This window comes from Haemaphysalis longicornis, unplaced genomic scaffold, assembly GCF_048455015.1.
Source record: "Haemaphysalis longicornis isolate Haplotype H1 unplaced genomic scaffold, Haemaphysalis longicornis Haplotype H1 scaffold_10, whole genome shotgun sequence".
Lineage (NCBI taxonomy): Eukaryota > Metazoa > Arthropoda > Arachnida > Ixodida > Ixodidae > Haemaphysalis > Haemaphysalis longicornis.
In genome coordinates this window covers 99,377,601-99,400,028 of record NW_027526204.1, presented here as the reverse complement: position 1 = coordinate 99,400,028, position 22,428 = coordinate 99,377,601, and the positions used below count along the sequence as shown (strand labels likewise).

General features: G+C 48.2%; 1 protein-coding gene across 1 annotated transcript; it reads left to right on the top strand.

The window, feature by feature from the left end:
* Positions 1-756: 756 nt before the first annotated feature.
* Positions 757-20,791, top strand: LOC144158945 (uncharacterized). Its single transcript, XM_077690148.1, has 3 exons — positions 757-1,303; positions 13,226-13,306; positions 18,971-20,791. Exons 1-3 carry the CDS (start codon positions 1,206-1,208, stop codon positions 20,586-20,588), a joined length of 1,797 nt encoding a protein of 598 aa, XP_077546274.1. The 5' UTR covers positions 757-1,205; the 3' UTR covers positions 20,589-20,791.
* Positions 20,792-22,428: the final 1,637 nt, after the last annotated feature.

The window sequence follows — 22,428 nt, the reverse complement described above, 5'->3', positions numbered from 1 at the left end:
AAAAATAAACATAATTAAAAGAGTACGCTAGTAGACCAAGCGAATTCGTAAGAAACTTGTGAACCAGCACAACTGTTCGAGAGTTATAAGTGCTTTCTGGCCATGGCCGTTAGCCTTAGACAAGGGCTATTTAGAAGCATAGTGGCGAAGAGGCTTCGTGTCTTCGTCATAAAGTTTGGACGACCGTACGTACGTACTCATGAACGCTGTTTTTCTTTACCTCAAGGGCAGGGCATATACCTCCTATTGTTGTAGAAATTTAAATAAACCAAGGAGATCTTCAACATTTCAATATAGCTGCCACCATGTCTACTGAGCAGTCCCGATTTTCGGTGTATTCTTTCATGACGCAGTCGTCCCTCTCAGAACGTCGTCTTATTCGGCTGCCTTCGTCTGAACGCCAAATAAGTAATACTAGGCGAAGAAAGCGCCGCTACAGTTCACGAAACCGGAACGGATTGCGTTAGCACGCGTCCGTTTCTCCGTCTTACTGAAACCGCTGAATAAGAAAACAAGCCGCATAAAAGAGGCATACACCGACGTTGTTTTGGGCTTATAAATACCACGCCTGATTGACTCACGGGCTCAAGGGACGTGCACGTACTTTCCTTTTTCTTCTAGCCAGAAAGGGCAACCCTATTCCTCTCAACAGCGTCGTCTGCATCACACGTCTGCGTCGCAGACGACGCGGTAGCAGACGACTTTTAACGACGTCACGGAACACGCCCGCCGCCATAGCTTCCAGTGCAGATCCGGGCAAGAGCTCGAGCCTGCGTCGTTCCAAAACTGGAGAGACACAGCACGGGGGCTCGTATCAGTCGTCGCCTACGTCGTCATCGTCGAAGCTCGAGACGCAGACCCGGGAGGACGGATGTGTCGTTATACCTTTCCCCTACAGCCCCCTTCCCGCCATTTTTGTTTTGCGCGCGCTTTTTTTCCCGCCGCCGGAAAGGACGACGACGTTCGTCTGCAACAGGAAACTACCAGAACGAACTCCGGATGATCTAGCTGTGCGCGCCGCGTCGAGCGTTCGAGCTCCGGGTGGTCGCTAAAAGAAAGGCAACACCGCCACCGCCGCCAAAACTGCCGGCAGCTGCTGTTATCGAATACTTCGGCGGGCAGACCAGCTGGCGGCTTGTGTTACACAGTGCGTTGTACCGCGTGTACGTCTACCTCGCCCATTCTTTTTCTCTCCCACCTCGCGCATGGATAGCGTACGCGCGAAGCACATTCCACCACAATTGGATGAGGCGGCGACAATGGCGCTGGAGCGACGCTGCGTTGTACCGTGCAGCGATGAAGAGTGAGTTAAGCCTTTTTGTTTTCTCCCTACCCCGTTCTGCTCCATTCACAAAGCTGTTGCTCTAACTGATACTACGAATAAGTAGTGCATATGCGACCGTGTACACGGCTGTTCTTGTCTACACACCTAAATTAAGTGTAAAATTTCGTTGGATACGATGAAGGATTTTGAGAACCTGTTTATAGGTTGCGGCTAGCATTTCGTGTCAGTCATGTCTTCCACGGCGGTTATTTTGCACAACCAAATCGTTATTGATTTTGACTAAAAGGTCCAACCAAAAATCTAGTTCACTTTGTTAAGTCGACGGGTTGCAATTTTTACTTTGTGGCACCGTGTACAGCTCCGTATCTCTCAGTGTTGCACGGAATTGCTTTATGAATTGAACGGTCCGGCGGTATATATGTTGTTACGGACTCAAGCATGAGGGACGCTGGCACATAGCTTCAGGGTATCCACGCCAACGACGATGAAGCAGTGTGTTGCACGGGCTCAGCTCGACCTGTCATGGCGGCTTGTACATAGTTCATCCATGTAAATACATCGTTGCTCCATCCTCATATATTCATCTCATCTTTATCTTGTCGCCACGTAACAATATACATAAAGTAATCCCTCGTTATAGCAAAATCAGCGGGATGGCGAAAAATTTTGTTATAAGCAGTATTTTGGTATAAGCGACCTCCGGAGAAAAGCTAAACCAGTTGAGCGTTAACTACGCCAAAACTGCGAGGAATCAAAGCACAATGTATTCAGTGAAGCAAAAGTTTATTCAGCTTTGGCTGTTTCAAGTTCTTGCCGGGCGCGAGCAACCCCGGCTGCCATTTGATCAAGCATTGCATAAGGACATGTGGTCGCCGTACACAAAAAGTGGCAGCGGCAGTGGCCCCTTTAATAAGGGGGCGTGCGGGTGTCGCGAAACCCTACGAGAGTTTCGCTATGGAAAGCGGTGCAAATGCCGTGGCTCGAGAATGAGGTTGTGTTTGTTGAGCTAAAAAAAAAAACGATTAACCGCTGATTGTGCGTACAAAGGGCAATCATGAAAACTGACCGGTTTTGCACTAGGGGCTTTGCATGATCACTGGGTAATTTTCCACCGAGGTGAGCAGCCCTGAAGTTTGCAACACGAGAGTTTTTTTGCGTCCCGTTGTTGACGACAGTGATAATTCTACGGTTCGAGTGTCGGTGTTTGCGCACCGTCGCGTCCACGCCATTGACCAATGTCTAGCAACGAAATCCAACGACTCTATAATGCATTTGGGCCGTTTGTCTAAAATGGGATGGCACGAATCGACCTTGACCTGCTCGAGAAAATCGCAGTGGAAACACCAGCTTACGTTAACCCTCCATGTTGACAACCTGACTCGCCGCTGGCTTGCCGCCGCTCGGCAACGCCTCCACTTACCACTTCGCTTTAAGCGGGTCAAGCTCTTCGTGCGCTTCGAGTAATGCTGCCCGAAATGCATGAGTTTGGGTTGAAATAAGAATAAATAAATTTCGAATAAAACGATTTCATTATAACGAGAGATTACTTCTTACACACACACACACACACACAAACACACACACACACACACACACACACACACACACACACACACACACACACACACACACACACACACACACACACACACACACACACACACACATATATATATATATATATATATATATATATATATATATATATATAGATGAATTTCGTTGATACGATTCGGTATATTACGTTTTTCGGCCTAATACGTTTCTCTTGTCATTCCCGGCCAATGTTCCCGAAATAAGGCATTTTATGAGTTCAATACGATGAAATTTTTGCAGAAAATTGGATAATACTATCGCGAAAGTGGATCTTGACCGAAATTTCCAGTAATCTTCAGTTTATTCTTCGGTATAATCGCTAAAACCGCATTCCAACAAGCCACGGCCTGCGAGTTGCAGAGACACCGAGGGAGAGGAAGCGCCGGTTCTGTAGCAGAAACATTACTGCCGTTCCGTGCAAGGCTGACGATAAGTCACCGGTGCATCCCGCCGTGTAGCTAATCGTATCACAATCAAGGAAGAAGGCGCGCAATGCTCGTGGGAGGCGCGACTTCCCTTCCCGACTTCTCCCATGGACCGTGCTTCCCGCGCAGTGATTCGTCCTCTTTTCGCCTTGTTTCTATGCGAGGCCGTGCTTCCAGGCTTGTGACAACATAAGAAGAAATGGAAGGCGCAAAAAAATTGTACGGCAATTCGAAGAGAACCCGACGAAGGAAGTGCGTGGAATTGGCGAGCGAGCTCTTTTTGCCAGTGTAACTTCTAAAGAGTAACTTCTAAGGAAACTGCAACTTTTTGGAGCTGGTGTAAAACAAACGCGCAGTGCGATGCACGAGTAAAAGGCAAACACCCTGCTTACATGGTTCAAAAAAGTTAGAGCGATAGGAGTGAACTTCGACGGGTCAGTCCTACTCGGAACGCTTGACAACGTCGCACTCTCCTTGGGTATTCAAAATTTTCAAGCCTCCAGAGGCTGCCTTAACCGATTCATGGCACGACATGGATTGTCGTACAAGGCACTGTCTGCCAGAGCAATAAATACCGGCAGCTTCTTTTTGAACTTTTTAGAAGAATTCACTCCTGGACATCTAAAAGATGAAAGGGCAGCACAATTGAGCAGTTACTTCAATTTTTCTCCATCAAAGTGAGTTACTGACGGAGCATGCATATTTTCCTTATTTTTAACCTGTTAGACAATACTTTTTCCCGGGAAAAACGTATCAACGAGATAGATTTCACTGCATGTATGTATGTATGTATGTATGTATGTATGTATGTATGTATGTATGTATGTATGTATGTATGTATGTATGTATGTATGTATGTATGTATGTATGTATGTATGTATGTATGTATGTATGTATGTATGTATGTATGTATGTATGTATGTATGTATGTATGTATGTATGTATGTATGTATGTATGTATGTATGTATGTATGTATGTATGTATGTATGTATGTATGTATGTATGTATGTATATGCGCATACATATAAAACTTTCCACTGCAAACAACACTGCAGCCGCAGTTTGAAAGCGGCCGCCGGGGCCCGGTATCGAACCCGCATCCTCGGGCTTAGCAGCACAACAGCTTAGCCACTGAGCCACCGCGGCAGGTTGCTCAGTAAAATTGTCAGATATGTTTTGTCAGAATCGTGAGAATGATTTTAGTGAGAATACCTCTGCTCGTTAAGTCTCTTCGTTTTCACGGTCGACTAGCTCCGCACGCACGGCACTGACGTGTACGTTACGGGCGTATGCTGCCACTGGAAGTAAATGTGACGTCATAAAGGGTATCGATATCAGTTCAGGTTGAGGTGTTACTCAAAATGTCTATTCTCGCTGAGACGTCACCCTTGATTACGACGTCACATTTTCCCTTTCACCGAAAACGTCACGTCAGAATCAAGATTCACGGCAGCCACCTTACCCGTAATGGACGTATTTTGAGTCGATGTTTCTGCAGTGGGCATACGTGATGCTTTTGCGCTACTCCATGGGGCCACGCGACAATGCCACGTGACAATGTCATTTCGTTTATGAACGCACACACCGGGACACGCGAATTAGTTACATTTAAGAAACTTCCTCTGGATGCAAATCAGTTCATTTGCTCTAAAAAATAAAATAGTTCTAACCAAGTGTAAAACCTACTGAAACAGCAAAGCTGTTTCAGCAGGTGTCTGCTTGAACGTCAACGGGCGATCGCCTGAGAACAGCAGCTCTGTCGCCGCGCAAATTCTACGGTTAGCGCAAAGAAATTGGCAGCTAAATGTCTGCTGCCGGAGGCTCCCTCAGCTCTCACTGAGGGACCCGCCCTTGAGAGACCTCTCCGCCTTCTACCGGTGGGTATGAAAACAGGTCTCTGCGAGTGCACTCCTACCTTTGCGTGACGCGAGACCTACAGCAGACTCACGGCAAGGCTCGAACTACGACAGCTCTGCTGTTAAAATTAGACCGTGATAAATACGACACAGAAGATGGTAGCACAACGGTACATCATCATCATCATCATCATCATCATCATCATCATCAGCAGCAGCAGCAGCAGCAGCATCATCCTATCTACGCCCACTGCAGGGCAAAGGCCTCTTCCATGGATCTCTGATTATCCCGGTACTGCGATAACTGCGACCAATTAATCCCCACAAACTTATTGATCTTATCTGCCCATCTAACTTTCTGCGGCCCCCTGCCACGCTTGCCTTCTCCAGGGATCCACTGTTACCCTTAATGACCAACGGTTATCTTGCTTCACATTAAATGCCCTGCCCACACCAATTTCTTCTCAATTTCTACTACTATGTCCTTAACGCGCGTTTGTTCCCTGACCCACTCCGCTCTCTTCTTGTCCCTTAATGTTACACCTATCATCTTCCGTTCCATTGCTCGCTGAGTCGTCCTCGACTTTTAGTTGAACCCTCTTAGTCATCCTCCAAGTTTCTGCCCCGTAGGTGAGTACCGGTACCGTAAGTGAGTACCGGCACTCGAGTACTTTACTGGAGTATCGTTCTGTTTATCGGGTTTTAATCTTTAGAACAGGCATGCACCAACTTGACTAGGGATACGTTTTAGTGAAGTGGTCGGCCTTCCCAAAAGCCCACTCCTTCCTCATCGGGATGGCCAGTAGCGCCCACTGCGACGCCTGCGAGGTTGAAGAGACAATAGAACATGTGCTTGGTCCTTGCCCGCAGTATTAATCGGAAAGACGTGTTTTGGCCGCCGAGCTCACCCGATTGGACAATCAACCGTTCACAGTAGAGACTACTGTAGGACAACGACCCCTACAATCGACTTCGCAGAAGGCAAAAAAAGCCGTTTTGCGTTTTATGAAGGACACAGGCTTAGCTGAAAGACTATAGAGCCCACGAAGGGACAAAAGTGTGGGCGTGGACCGGCTCCTTTCACCTCTTTGTAGCAAATCCGGGCTCTAAGCCTGGATAACCTCTCGGCCTTTCCGTTTGCTCTCTCTCTCTCTCTCTCTCTCTCTCTCTCTCTCTCTCTCTCTCTCTCTCTCTCTCTCTCTCTCTCTCTCTCTCTCTCTCTCTCTCTCTCTCTCTCTCTCTCTCTCTCTATCTCGTCGGTTCAGTTTCTGCTACACTTTTGGAACCAACAGCCATCAATGAATTAGAACGGTGTTAACGCTGTGCAAGCTGAAACTGGACAGCTCCACCGGCACAGTCTAGTCGATGGAGTGCGCCATCATGATTTTCACCATTGGGCACGACAAAAAAAAAAAAAAAAAGAAAACGAAAACGACGTCTCTTCACTTTTCTGATATACAAATCTTCACGCAGCTCAGTCATCATAACTCAAACTTTGACCAACAAATGTCCTCCTTCCTTGTGCAATCTGTTTTACGATGAGGAAGGAGTTCCGCTTGTTAGGCTGCTCATCAAATATCTTATTCTGTTGAGAATGTTTTGTACCACAGCGGCAACCTTGCGGGTGTTGCTGCTTTTGTTGGCGAGGGCAGCAGAACACAAAACGCGGCTCCTGCCTGAAGTTTCAGCACGATTAAAATTCACGCAGAAACGCTCCACAAATACAGGAAAAACGTTCAATAAGAACCTTCGAGCCGTTGAACACTGGTTAGGTGACGTCATGGCGCTGCATTTACGCGCTGCGAGCTGCATTCGTCAGAGGCCGGCCTACATGTTTTCTAGGGCACTAGAGTATCTCACAGACAGAAGATCGGAATCTGAAAGTATAGTCAGGGTGGGGGCTAGTTGGTACATTCTTTGGGAGGAACTTTGCGCTGGAGATTACCCAAAAGGACGGGGCGAGTTAATCTCACAGAAAACAGATTTTCAAGCTGATGCAGCTAGGCATTTTTATTCACATATCCACCCTTTTCCTAATCCAGTTAAAAAGATCTGGGTCGAACTTGCTTTGCCGACTGCAGTGTCAGTGAGCTCAGTGAGTGTCCCTGCGATAGATAATTTGGCCACGTCAGGCTGACCCAAAAATCACCGTGAAACGGCGTATTGACAATGCGTCAACACTTTTGAGGCTGGTGCGCACGTCCAAGGTATACGGATCATATCGACCCTTCTCAAACGTCCCAGGAGCGACACCAAACCATCTCTGATTGCTACAAAAGAAGTTATGGTATTAGCACCAAAAAGGGCATTTAAGCGGGAATATTTTTGCTTAAATTCAAAGGTTAAAGGAACCCTGCAACACTTTTTAAACATTTTTTAGGGGCGAAGCCCCTCAGGGGCTAGGGCTGTTGGCGTCTCCTGTCGTCGTCGTCGTCGTCGTCGTCGTTCGTCTTATGTAGTCGCGGTACTAAAACACCGCGAAACCCGTTTACGAATCGCGCTAGAACATAACGCCTACTAAAAAAACACCGGGACACACGTTTACCCTTCGCGCTCGAGAGCTTCGTGCTTCAAAGACAACAGACTTTTAAAGCAAAGCTGTATACCTCTACCCCCCAGTGGTTTATTCCCCGTGGGCAAAAACGCCAAGGCGCCAAGAATACACTCATATACTTCATGTGTTCCCTTCCCAGGTTTCGTGTTCGTGGAGCTGCCCCGGATTTGTTTCTAAATCTTAAATGCTTTCAAAACGTAGCCAACAAACGTATTTAGTTCTTTGAATATGGGACCACAAAGTACCTCAGCCAGAAGTTACTGCTCTACGCCAATCAGATAACTCAAAAACTGGCTCGCAAATATTTCCTCTCTTTCCCTGACTTGGCGTTGTTTGCGCGCTCGAATTACGTCCTTCGAGGGCTGTCCCACGTGTTGGCCGGTTTCCTTTCAGTTGAAGCATTGAACGCGTTTGAGAGCCACCTTAAATCAAATCGCAGCAGAAGCAAACCAGAAAGTCGGAGGCGTATCTGCCCCAACCAGCAAATAAAATAACACGGTGCCGCTGTGAGTTGGCGATAACTATACAGCTTTGGCAGGGCTTCCAAGCATGAAAAAAAAAGTAGTGGCTTAGCTCGGCTATGCCAGGATTTACGTAGCGCGAGTATAAGGTTCACCTGGTTATTCTTAGCTTTCCTGGGTGTCTAGGATTAGCTTATTACCATGCTTACTGCTGCTAAAACGATTTCCAGTCCAATCAAGTGCAATCCAATCCAATCCAATCCAACCTAGTCCAGTCCAGTCCAGTCCAGTCCAATCCAATCCAGTCCAGTCACTGCTCCTTGCACATGCGCAGCACGGCTCTCCAGGAGCCACGCAAAACGGCTATGAAGCAGCTCCGGCGCAGCGTCAGGCTTGGCTTCTGCGCGACCCAGGCGCACAGCTGGGCACGTACCGGTGCCAGTGCGTCTGCTGCGGGCATGACGTCACTCCTCTGGAATGCGCAGACCGGCGAATGTGCAGACCCAATTTTCTACACACCCGTACTTCCAATTGGATTGGATTTCGAATCCACTACAATTCTGAATACAAACCAATTTATTACAATTCAATTCAATCCAATCCGATACAATCCAATCCAATGCTCCTCGCGCTTGCGCAGCACGGCCCTTCAAGGTCCACGCGAAACTGCTCAACCTCGGCCAGTGTAGCTTACGCAACAAAAAGAGCGTGTGCCTCTATCGGTAGTGTTTCAGAGTCCCTTCAGTGGTTACACCTTTGTCGTCGCGCTGCTGAATAACAGCAACGAACCGTTCTCCCTTGATTCATTGGAATTAGGCTGCGATGAGAAAACTTGCTGAGCGCAAATTTATTATCGCTTTGCCCTAATCACGCAGTCAGTACAGCACTGATGAAGTTTATGGAAAAAATACCAGGTACATATTCATTTTTTGTGTTCACTATATGAAGGCTGTAAGTACTATTACTAGTGAATTTACTTTTATTAATTGATTTGTTATGAGGTTTAACACGCCGATGCTACACATCGCAGCGTAGTGGAGGGCTCCGGATTAATTTTGACCACCTGGGGACCTTTCACGTGCGCCGAAAGCTGGAACACAAGTCTGTTTTTCGCTTTTCACTTCCATCAGAAAAGCGGACGCCGCGGCCGGGTATCGAACCCGCGTCCTTAACCACTGAGCCACCGCAGCGGGTGAATTTCCTTTTAGTGGGAAACTATATATCGTTTTAGTTTTGGTATACGGACGCAGTTTTAGCGTCCCGTACACCCGTCTGCCAACGCCAACCTCATCATGCCTCAAGCGGTTCAGCAGACGACTCCTTCAATTTAACGTGTGATTAACTGTGCCCTCTTTTCCTCCGATTGGGAATCGTTTTGCACTTCTGCGTGTGCCGTGCAGAGAAAATGCACTCCGCCCAAATTGCGTTTAGTTGAAAGCCTTTGGCAGAAGCACTTGGCGATTCCGAAGCGGCCGACCAGCGAACGCTTCCGGACAGTGCATGGGCACGGTCTTGCATTGCAACGTGCAGACGGGGTGCTGGGCTCTTCAAGGATATCAAATTGCGCGAAGCAGTGGACTGAGATAAAGAAGACCAGTTTAGCTTTTTTTGAGTGGAGACGCGAGGATCAAATGATCGCATCTCAACCATGGAGGAAAGTTTCTTTCAACCGGGGATCTTCAAGATCGTCTGCAGTGCTTTTCGAAACAACCATGGCATTTCAAGGCAGTGGGACTTGCAATTGTCCAATTAATGTGCCGAAAAAGCTTCACCGTCACTGCCTAAATAAAATTGAGAGGAGCGCGAAAGCTTTCCAAAAGTGCGTAAAAGTGCGTCAAAACCTTCGCTGAAAGTGCGTCCAATCGATCGTGGAACCTTCCAAGACCCAAATCGCGAACGAAAAACGACCCCCCCCCCCCCCCCCCCATGCGACGATCTTCAGCGCACTAAGTACACGCACCTGCGAACTACCTCAATGTATACGGATACGTGCTTCATGAGATAAACGTGTACTTTTGTACTCGCTCTGCTTCACGATCGATGCGTACATTGTCTTATCTAGAACGGTTCCTTTCTCGCGACTTTCAAGTAATACTTGGACACAATAAAAGCCTGGTTTTACGCTTGCGACGTGTGTCCACAGATCTTATCAGGGCTTTTCGGTCGACCAACCGGTCTACGGGGATACACATTAATTTTTTTGACAGGACGCAATCGCTCCCACAAACAAAGCTGTCGCTTTAATGACAACTCTTGCTCATACTGCCTGATAGCGGCGCTCTGACATTCGTTGTAAGGACATATGCGAAGTATCCTAACTGATGATTTGGACGAATTGGACGGTTCGGAGTGCTTACCGAATCTCGGGTACGCTTTCTTGTCAGGGGCACAAGTTCAAACTAATTCGAGGGAACATCAAAGTGAAACGTGAGTCGCGCAGAAATGCGCGCAACGCTGCGCTTGTAAAATAGAAGCATTCAGATGCTAAACTGCGCGGGTGTAACGCTTCAGACATGAAAAGCTTCACCCCGGCGGGTGGCACTAAATAGACTCGTGTTGTGCACCAAAAAAGAAAAACCCGAGCGCCTGGATTCTGACATTTCAAAACAGCGTCTTCTTTCTTAAAAAGAACACCTTCATTCGCATCAATTTTTGTTGTTGCAGTCTTCATAAAGCGGACTTTAAAAAATTAACATGCTGGGTATTTTTCATCACCGCCAGTGTGACACATGATGCAGTAATACGGGCAAAGAGGCATGTTGCACTGTTGCACGCTTATTCTGAGCCAAAAGTTTAGATACATTGGCTGCTGTCTTCTTTTTTTTTTGTGACTTGCTTGTCTCCCTTGAAGGGCTAAAATAACATGTTTACACGAGATAGCGACCGTGAGGGGCAACAGACGCGAAGGATAACATTCCCAGCTGTGTTCGGCGCGGTTGCCGTAGTATTGAAGTTTTGTGTGATGCACCGTTCGAGCGAGATTTAACGCTGAGGTAACGAACAGTTCGCACGAACAAGGTGGACTCCGAATCACACACAATTGCATGGGGTGTACACGAGTGCAACGGGACTTCAGTGCGCTTAAACTGTGAGCGGATTCCACGTAAGCTTGAAACTCTTTACCACCGGTTGCGTCTCAACGCAGCGCTCACGAACTCCTACCGCCATCGCCTCGGTCTAACTGCAAATCCCTACTGCGATAATTGTGGATTGCCCGAAACAGTAGAGCAGGTCCTTCTAGAGTGTACGGTATACATTTAAGAAAGAAATCACCTCGCAGAAAAGGTTTTGAGTGCCTCAACAACGCATCTCTATATTTGAAAGGTTTCCTCGGACCCTGGCCCTCTCCATCGTCCCAAAGAAAAGTGTTGGTTACCTTATTTGACGATTTACACGGAATCGGCGTCGCAGAGACAATTTAGAACTTTACCTGTGAGATCGTGTGGACTTTTACGTCACCACGCAAAGCTCCGTGTTCACTTTTTCTTTTAATCTCTTCTTTTCCCCCTTTCTTCTGCCCTACTTCTTAGGTGGAAAACAAAAGCGCTCAAAAAACAGGGACGAAAGAAGACGTAGACAGCACGTCTTCCTTCGTCCCTGTTTTTTGAGCGCTTTTGTTTTCCACCGAGATGAACAAGTACCAACTAGCCCAACTTTCCGTTCTTGTACTTCTTAGGGCCTTTATTCCCATCTCCCCATCCCCGCAGAGTAGCATGTAGGCGGGAACGTGCCGGCAAACCTCTCTGCATTCATCTAATAAAGAGCTCTCTCTCTCTCTCTCTCTCTCTCTCTCTCTCTCTCTCTCTCTCTCTCTCTCTCTCTCTCTCTGATATTAGGAGAGTTTTGATTGCTCTAATGTAAACCTGTTCATTTCGCTACTCTATAAGGAAGCTGCACACTACGGGGCGTGATTTAAGAAAAAAAAAAAAAAAACCTATACCCTTCCTGCCTAAAGAAAGCCGAGAGAAGCGCGAAAGCTTTCTCACTTCAAAAATGCGTCAATCCCTTCGCAAAAAGTGCGCCCAACCTTCGCTGAAAGTGCGCACTATCAGTGGCCAAACCTTCAAAGACCGAAATCGCGAGCGACGAACGAACCCACGCGACGATTTCTCGCGCACTAAGTAAGCTGTTCTATACGAATGATCTACATATACGCCGATAGCTGGTCCATAAGATAAATGTATATACAGATAGAATTGTGCTCCTTCTTCAAGATCAATGCATGCATTGTCTTATCTAGAATCGTTTCTTTTTCGCGATTTGCGATTTGACCCAATGGAAGCCTGGTTTTCTCACGCACGCGCCGTTTGTCCTGAGACCTTATCAGAGCTTTTCGGTCGACCAACCAGTCTACGGGGAAATGCATTAGTTTTTTAACGGGACGCCATCGGTCCCACTAATAAAGCTTTCACTTTATTCAAGAAACAACAGGATTTGTCCATTTCGTGACGTAGGTTCGAGGAACTCTACCATGAGAGCGCAAGGGTACTGCGTTTGTTGTGCTTTCTGAGAGAGGTTAAAAACAACAAATACGCGCGCGCCCTGTTTTCTGCGAACGTCGTGTCTGGTGCTTTATAAACACCGAGCGACTATTGCACGTCATAAGGGTATTTTGACCTCCTTTGGGAGCAACTACGGGTAAAGTCGGCCGCACGAGATAGTACTCATTAGAATAAGGCGTGCACCCAGTGGACAGCGCTTATCAACCTCCCTGCACTCACTAAACTCTCCCCTCAAGCCTTAACACCCCCTTTATCAGAATTCTTGGCTTGCGTCGGCTGTTTCGCGATCCCGCTATCTTACCGAGTGCACAACAGTACGCCTCGCAGCGATAAAGGGGCGCTTCTCCAAGCATTTACCCCCGGTGACTCAAACGTCCACTGCGAGGCGGCGACGATGCGTTGTGCTGGGATGTGTGGCGACTTCCTTGAAGAGTGTGCTTGGGGACGCAGCGACTCACAGCGTTCGCTCAGTGCTGACGGACGACGCGGCGCGGTTGTTTCTGTTCCTCGCAAATAAGCTCCTCGGTTTGCTGCTGTGCCCGCAGGGACGACACCGAGGTGAAGCCAGTCATCGTCGGAGTCACTCAACGCCGCCAGCCCGGGACGAGCGGTCGCCTGCTGAGACCGTAAGCATTTTGCGGCATTCCAGTCCGCGGGAAAGCACACTGGTTGTGCGCGCGCGATTGCAGCGCGGTGTATGTACAGCCGGTAAAAGGCTTGTCTATAACACAGCGTTCGTACTCTCAGCCCTATCCTGCCCCGCCGGAGCGGGATTTGAATAAAACTACTGCGGAATTCTGAAGTCTCAGCCCTTCGCTTTTGCCTCTGACATGTTTGGAACGAGTATGTTTCGGCAGTTTTCGGATGTAGCTGGTTGAAGTTGAAGTCGCTGTTATAGACAAGCGTTTTACCGGCTGTACGTCGCGCTGCCGCGCATAAAAAGTAAAGCGTGGGAGAAAGTTACGCATGCTTTGCTGGAACTGGGAAAAGCAGGAGCGGTGGACTGCGTGTTACGAGCTCACTACACGCAGCTATATACTACAATGTGCTATCATACTACACCGTGTACGTAGTACCGGGTACATGGTACCGTGTACTATGTACGTGGTATTACACCGTGCAATATCATCCTCATCATCACAATGGGGGGGGTATCATCCTCAGTGGGAGTTGCGTTCGGCTGGGAATAACGTTCCCCAAGTATTCACATTCAAATTTCCCCTGTTCACCGCGCCGAAGAATTGGGCTATTGGATGCGCCGAAGCGTTAGAGGGTTCCGGATTAATTTCGACCACCCGGGGATCCGTAATGTGCGTCGAAGTCTCGACACATGGACGTTTTCGTTTTTTGGCTCCGTCTGACAAGCAGCCACCGTAGCCGAAGCTCAGCAGCACAACGCCCTAGCCACGGAGCCACCGCAGCGGGTCCACGCTGCGAAGGTGAACGATTGACCCGGGAAGATACGGTCAGCCGCAAATAAGCGGTCAGAACAGGGATTGTAGCACGGAAGAAGTAAAGCACGTTTGTTTGCCGTTGTTCTCTTGGGTACGGCCCGGCTTTTACGGGGCGGCTCCAGCGAGGGAGAGTACTGTCACTTACTTTAGAGACGCGAACCCGAACTCGCGTAACTTATCGCTATTTGCCTCTCCCGTCATGTGCTTTTGCGCTACCTCAACAGCAAACGCTACTATTTAATGCACACAGTGAAAAGGAGCACAAATATATCGCCTACACGCACAATTTGGCGTTGTGAAAACACGAACAAAATTTGAAAAATCAGATAGAAACCGAATTAAGACATGAGAACCATTCATGGCTAGGTGAAATCCAAAAACGCCGTGTGAGCGGTTCCCATGCATTTTACTCAAGTTTTATCTGATTTTTCAAATTTTGTTTGTGTTTTCACCACGTCTCGCTGTACGTGGCGGCTAATTGTGCATTCTACTGTGTCCCTCGTCCTTTTTGCGCTGTTACACTTCAACATGAATACCCACCAACAACCGCACGTTTGCCGCACCGATGTCTCCGTTTAGTGATGCCCCGCACGTTGTGTCGTCAGCTTCCTTCCTCTCCTGGTCGGAATGAAACTTTCGTATAGTCGTAAGGGTGTTTGAAGTGCCGCGATGACCGTGGCTGCACATTGTTTCGTCGACGCGAATGTGTCTGTACAGATAGCGAGTGCACGCACGTGGGATGTGTTGACGGGCTCCGGTCAAGGTCGCAGGCTTCCCTTGGAACGACCCCGATGCCTATGGGAAATATGTGTGCAGAAGTTTCCTAAGTGGGCAGAGTGGAAATCAAAATAAATCAAAATATGTGTGCTTATATATATAGCAAAAAATATTATTTCTTTCTCTCTCTCTCTCTCTCTCTCTCTCTCTCTATATATATATATATATATATATATATATATATATATATATATATATATATATATATATATATATAGCAGGTAAGAAGTTACCTGAAGGACAGTAAGAAGGACTACCGTAGCAATAGGTCAAAACTTGGGTGCAGACACTTGGAAAACACTGAACAAGTGTTTTATTGTTCCCTTTTATTGTCAAGAAAGCCTCGAAAGCAAAGTGGAGAATGTGGCAGGTCATTGAAACAGATAAGGAATTTGGAAAGACAGATTGAAAGTGGAGAAAAAAAACTATATATATATATATATATATATATATATATATATATATATATATATATATATATATATATATATATATATATATATATATATCCGAACCAACGACCTCCAGAATACGCGTCGCTACCAGCGGTGCTGTACTCCCCTTCACTTTCGTGGTTTCGGATCCCACCCGGCGCGAGCGAATTTCTCCACTTTCAAAAATCTGCACTTGTTTCAACGATAATAAATGACCTACCACATTCCCCTCTTTGCTTTCATCGGCTTTCTTGACTGCCTGCCATTATTTCTTATTTCTGTACACACACACACACACACACACACACACACACATATATATATATATATATATATATATATATATATATATATATATATATATATATATATAGAGAGAGAGAGAGAGAGAGAGATAGAGAGAGAGAGTCAGTGGAATCGGGGCTGAGTGACAATTCAAACTAACGTGAAAAAGAAAGCACTCACATATATGAGAGGAAAAGTTTTCTCTTGTTTCTCTTGTTACAATTTTTTTCGAAAGCGGAATGAGCTATGAAGTTGTTCTGTTAGTTTATTTATTATTTTATTGATGGCCTCTGGATTACAGCGAATCCACCGCCACAAGGTCCGCTAAGACCAACGTACGACTGCAGCTTGATTACATTTTTAGGCGTGAGTGTATACACTGTCTATGTTGGCGACGAAAAGGAAGAGCCTATAGACTTTGGTTTGCCTGACGAGGCAGCTAAACGAAATAACTGCAATGCGTTCCAGTTATATCAAGAGAACTCCTGGAAAGACAGAAAAAATGAACTAACACAATTAAATTTCTGTTTTTTTAGAGCGTTTATTTCGCCACAGGGCATAGATAAGGGGTATGATTTGATGATGAGAAAGGGGATTAGATGAACAATTAAATTGCATTTTTTCTTTATGTTTGAGTGATCACTAAGAAAGTTAGGTTGGGCGTTTACGTAGCAAAGACACTATGAGATCATCGCCGCGGTGAAAGGCTGCGGATTAGTTTAGACTACTTCGGTTTCTTTACCATGCATTGAAGTGTCGACGCAGGGGTGTTTTTGTGTCTAGCCTTCCGTATTAGCTGTGCCGACATGTCTGGAAGTCATCTAATCAGCGGGGTCGGCGATTAGTTGACCCTTTATTGGAGGGGTAGTTATCATTCCTACACCGCTATAATTCCTGTCTTAGAGTTAACTGAACAATGCGACCACTGGCCATCGATTTAGAGAAAAGAATCAACTGGTAAAATAGCCAGGCGCGAGCGCATCACCTTCTTAAAAGATTTTTAAACCGACATCAGAGATGTAAGGTGGCAATTAGCCCGCCTTTCCCACCGCCTCTTGTACGTTGCAGCCCGATACGCGTCACTGAATTTGTACATCAAATACGTTCACCCGCCGGCATGTTTACCCCTGGCCCCGACGAACAATTTAAAACGATATAATCAGCGCTAATCGTATAAAAATACTGCAGTGAAATGAAATGACTTGAATAAAGTTGAAATTAAATTGTAATTTCCTTTTTGTTATAACAAACTAGGCCTAGAAACAATTACCTCGTCTAATTTCACCTATCCTATCATGCGGACTTTGACATTCAGAGCACGAAATGAGTGCTTTTAAAGCGGACAGTCTTCTTTAAAACGGATAGCCTTGGGCTAGTTAAACGCACAAATTTGTGGTCTGCCTGTCTGTTTGTCTGTTTCCAGCTGCCCGGCCAAAAGTTAATTTCGAACGAGAAAAACACTTAGACAAAACAATAGACAAAACATTTCCGATCCCCGAAATCTGGTAGCATACTTCATACCTGTCAGTACTGCTGAGCAAAGAGAAAACCTTAGGCCTATTTAAGGCAGACGATCAATGCATGCCTGATACTAGCAGTGTTCTTTAATTAAAAACAGACGGAGTCGAAATTTTTGCTATAGCAAAAAAGAAAGCGCGTTCAAAGCACCATTTTACTACAGAGTACAAAAGGGATCGCACTCGAGCGTCAACGCCAACAGTAAGAAATCGTCCCAGCAGATGGTAAGCCAGCAGTACGAATGCGGGAAAATTCACTTTAATTTAGCAAACCCCCATTGCCTTTGTCATGAGATCACCGAGTCAAGGGGGGGGGGGGCAGTGTGAGAAGTAGGGGGGGGGGGCAGTTACGTGGAAGCGGCGACAGAAGGCTATCGTCGTCCGACATTTGCAGCAAAACGAGCAGATACGTCGCCCGTTTTTAAATGCAGAGCATTTCTTTAACTCACGATGTCACCCGTTCTAGTTGTCCATCGTAGTCCGCACCCCTCCCCCTACACTATTTAAAAAAAATAATACTTACCGGCGCCTGGTTTCGATCCCACGACCCTGCGGGCGGAACGAAGGTACATGGTGCTCTACCCACTGCGCCACAAAGCCGACATAGAATGGAGGGCTACGGACGCGCCTTATATCCTTGACTCATTCAAACTACGTCAAGAAGCTGCTGATACAACGCATTCACTACCTGTGGGCGGAACGCGAGGTACATGGTGCTCTTCCCACTGCGCCACAATAATCATACCCACCTGCTAATAAATGATCTCACGTGACCTCGTAATTACGTCTCCTCATTTAATTACAATACAACAACCAACAGCAGCAAGTGCAACAACATTAACGTAACGCAAACTACTTAACGTCATGCGCCCCCGGAAATGCCCTGCATTTGATCGTGCCCCTCGCGAGGGGGATGTTTAGTTTCCTGCCGCAGCAAGAACCAGGCGGCCTCCTGCGCAGTTTGTGGCGCATACCCACTTGGGGGATTGGCCAGGATCGTTTCACTTACTACATAATGGTTACGGCAGGGTTTGACTCGAACAAATGTTATTTTTTTCAACTATACAACATTTCCTTTTCTGGTTATGCGTCGAAGCTATGATTGCGACGGCCCTCTGCCTGCGTCTTTTCTTCTTCTTCCCCGCCGATGCTCTAACCGCGTTTTCATTGTCTCCATTGCGGGTAAGTAAAAGTAGTGCTTCAGGAAGGTATACAGCTTCGGAATGCCGTGTTGTAGCAAGGTGGATGCAGAGCCAGTAGATGGCTCACTGCATGCAGATTCGCTGTGAACAATCGCGCAGTTCTTTTCGGACAACAGAAGGAGTTCGCTGTTCGGCTTTCGTGGACGAAAGATAGAGTCGCGCGTTCTATAGCGCTGATAGTCTGGGTTCCAGCCAACAATTTTTGGCAGAGTGTCCTGGATATTTTAGAGTAAAAATGCTCTTCTAGGTCAATTCTACTCATCGCTTTAGTAAATTCGAACGGTTTGGTATCTTCCAACTCGGTTCAGATGCGGGGCGCAGCTAATCACTCCGTTTAATTCACTTTCGGCATCACACCGGAAGTGCCTGTGCGATGCCGAATGTCTACCCAGATGTGGACACGGGGAAAGTGCCGCGGAAAGGCTCTGCTCAAAAAGTGGAGCGAGAATTTGAAGTGTTATGGGCGATAAATATATCGAGAAGACCGGTACTGATGATAACGCGTAATCTAGAGGCTCATGGTCATAGTGACGGCCAATCAAACACGCACAAAGCAAAACAAATGATAGATGAACACGTCAAAACGTTCTTAAGTTATGTCGTTTGTTTTTTCTAATGCAGCTGCAGCATGGAAGGCAGCGACATCGAGGCCACATTGAGCCGACGGCTCCACGAGGCCGTGCGCAAGGGTGACGCCGGCGGAGTGGCAGCCGCCCTCTCCTCGGGCATCGTCCTCGCCGACGACCCCAACAAGGACTCGGGTGGCTGCACCGCCATCCTGGAGGCCACTCGCTACGGCCAGGCCGCCGTGGCGTCCGTGCTGCTGGACTTCGGCTGCGACGCCTGTCTTGGTGACAACCGCGGGTGGACCGCCCTGCACGAAGTCTTCAAGAGCCCAGCGGTGGCCAAGCTGCTCTTCGAGAACGTCCCGTCGGCAGCCTGGAAGAGCGTCGCCGATTCCGTGTACGGGCTGACGCCGCTGCACGCCTGCGTCAAGTCGGCGGTGTCTTCGAGCGGCGCTCCTACGGCTAGCCAGCTCGAGGTCATCCGGGAGGTGGCGTCGCGCTGCAGGGCGGACGCCGTCACCCTGGACGGTGAGACGTGCCTTCACCTGGCCGCTTCCGGTCGCTACGACAGGCCTGAAGTGGTCCGAGTGTTGCTCCATGCGGCGCCCATCCGCAACGTTCAGAACGTCCGCGGGGAAACGGCGCTACACTTGGCTCTAGTCAACGGTCACTACAAGACGGCCGCGCTGCTCATCGACCCGCCGCGGTCGGAGCCGGACTGTCTGAAGTTGAAGACAGCGTGTCAGAAGGCGAAGCTGCCTCGCATCCCTGAACGAGGCAGCGCATCTTCAGGTAGCGTATCTTCGGAGGAACAACGGCATAATGGTGCCGACGGCGCTGGACCTGTAGGCACCGTCGATTCTGTGGCAGAAGACAGGCAAACGAGCGATGCCCATGACAAAGATGGGAGCGAGCAGACAACAGACAAGACAGAGCCGCGAATCCAGAATGGTGATGTGTCACATGAAGCGGACGGTTCGTCCTGCAGCTCAGAAGCGCAGGAAGAGCTCACTCAGGCAGTCGAACGTACGGAAAAGAAGGAGGTAGACAACGAACACGAACCATCTGAAAGCACGGACGGCAGCGAAAAATCGAACGGCACAGCCGATCTCTCCAACTCAAGCGACGGTTTTAAGGAGCAGACAGCCTCGCCTCCTGTTCAGCTCCGCGTGAGTCGAGCAACGTCCGTGTCCGGTAGACCAGCGCCCCCTATTCGGGACAAGCATACGCAGACGGCCGACCTTCTCGACACCAGCCTGTGCGACCGCTTCGGGCAGACTGTGCTCCATTACTGCACGTCCCGCAACGCGGCGGGTCTCCTGGAGCCACTGCTACGAAACTACGGGGTCTGCGACGTGCAAGACCTGAGGGGCGACACGGCGCTCCACGTCGCCGCTCGGCGCGGACACGACAAGTGCGTGGCCCTCCTCCTGGACTTCGGGGCGGACGCGAGTCTGCGGAACGACGAAGGCATGACGCCGCTGGACCTCGCCATAGCGGCGGGCTTCGCGGACGCTGCCAAGATCCTTTACGAAAACGCGACGGAGCCGTTGCTCCGGAACGCGGACGTACTGCGACGAAACGACTCCGTTCGGCGCTGCACTGTCATAGGGAACATGTTTCTGGAGCACTCGTCCCAGATGGCGGACCTCGAGCACTCCGGCCCAGGTTGACGGGACTGTTCCTCTAAGTGGCTCTAGTCCTAAGGACTGCTTTCGTCCAGAAGGAGTTGCTCGTGCTCAAGGAACTGATTTCGTGATCGTGCTCTCAGTCAAGGACAGGAAACGTGTTAGTGAGTTTTGTGGCTCAAAACCAACGATGAAGCAGTTGCATGTACATAAATACGCAATACTCAAACGAAACGTGCAGTCTCTGTTGTCCTTTTACTTAGGTATGTGCAACTGCGTCCTTGAAAAACAGCCAGCCAAGTTGCCCTAGTGTCGGCATCATCGACAGGTAAAGTATACCGTAAAAGCAAATGTTTCGAACATGCACAAGCCACAAAATGCAACAAATGTGACACATATAGGGTGTTCTTGTGACGATAAATACACGTCTAAATATTTACCCTTGTACCAGTAGGTGGCCGAATAAAAAAACACACATATAGCCTGGGGACATTTACGCAAAAGCGCCTGTAGCGGCCAAGTCAGCGTGATGTTAGGGAAAGAATTGGTTTTTCGCTAAAGAAGGAAGGAAGAAACAGTACAGGAGAGGCAAGGATGTTAACCAACGATACTGCTGAATCGCGCTGAATCAACCAACTTGCCCTAGTTTTATTTTTGCTAACCCTACACGTGCGGATGGGAATACGGGAACCGAAGAGAAAGAAAGGACAGCGACTTGTAATAAAAAAGAAAAAAAGAAAAAAAAAAACAGGACTAATAATCAAATACGAACACAAAACCCGCAGGAAGAGGAAAGACATAAGCCGCAGCCAGTTACTACAAAATTAAACTAATCGCTACCCAGCCTGTTACATTTGTTAGCTGAGAGCCCGTAAGGATGATGTTAGGTCAAAATGCGTAATCGAGTGCCAAATGCCCCGCGGGCGTTTGCAAGGGACTTCGAGGGTGTCACGGACCGAGCGCACGAGTTCGGGCTGCGTTGATGAGGTAGCTTGACTGCAGAGATGCTTGCAGAAGATGGTTGCTTCTGTTCCGACGACGAGAAGCCAGAGGCCAAACTTAGTGTTTAGTCCATGGCGGGGAGAGCAAACGACATTGCAGCGCACTAGGGTGCAACAACATGACAACTCAAACGTACAGAGTAACATCCTCGAGCTCAACCCAAAACGCACTTGCACGGATCGCGGAAGGGCGAGAAGTATAGTACATATAGTGCGTATGCACTGGGCTTCCCACCGCGCGGCGGCGCTACCTGTGCGGTGGCGCTGACGCCATATTTGAGGTTGCACTCCGCCGCGCAGGCAGCGCGTTTCCCGACGCGAAACCTGGTTTGCGGCGCGGTGTTGGCAAGGGAGTTCGTGTGGACGGTGCTTTTTCTGCGTGATTCGTTGGTTTGCGAATGCCTTGTCGTAAGGGGTAGCCAGCATTGTTTTCGCTTCGAAATTTCGGACTCTGCTGCTCACGCCTTCTAAAACTGCAGAACCGAAGCAGGCCGCACGACGAAGGCAAACGCACCGGGTATTTTTTGTTCTTTTTCTGTTTCGGAGCGAAGGCTAGGGCAGTGCTTGAAGATGGTCTGGCTTGATTGACGAATTCGCGAAAGACAATGTCGATGATATTGTTACGTGGCACAGGACATGAACAATTAGTTGCGGGTGATGTATTTTGCACTATTTACATGGCGGCTATCGCTGAGCTCAAACCGGCTGCGCGTCACCCACTTCCTCGTCGTCGTCTACGGTGGGACATCAGGGACTGTCCCCTTGTTCGTAACAATATGGCTAATTGGTGCCGAATCTGTAGCGCCCGTTCATTTGTTTTTAAGTGCGAATGCACTTCTTAAGCGAGCCTGAAGCGTCCGCCGCCGTCCGCATAGCAACAGCTG

Bases quoted from the DNA above. Each gene is read 5' to 3' on its own strand.
- LOC144158945 (XM_077690148.1), top strand. From the start codon at position 1,206: ATGGATAGCGTACGCGCGAAGCACATTCCACCACAATTGGATGAGGCG. The intron at 1,304-13,225 runs GTGAGTTAAGCC...CTGTGCCCGCAG, and splicing joins GTACCGTGCAGCGATGAAGA to GGACGACACCGAGGTGAAGC. The intron at 13,307-18,970 runs GTAAGCATTTTG...TTTCTAATGCAG, and splicing joins AGCGGTCGCCTGCTGAGACC to CTGCAGCATGGAAGGCAGCG.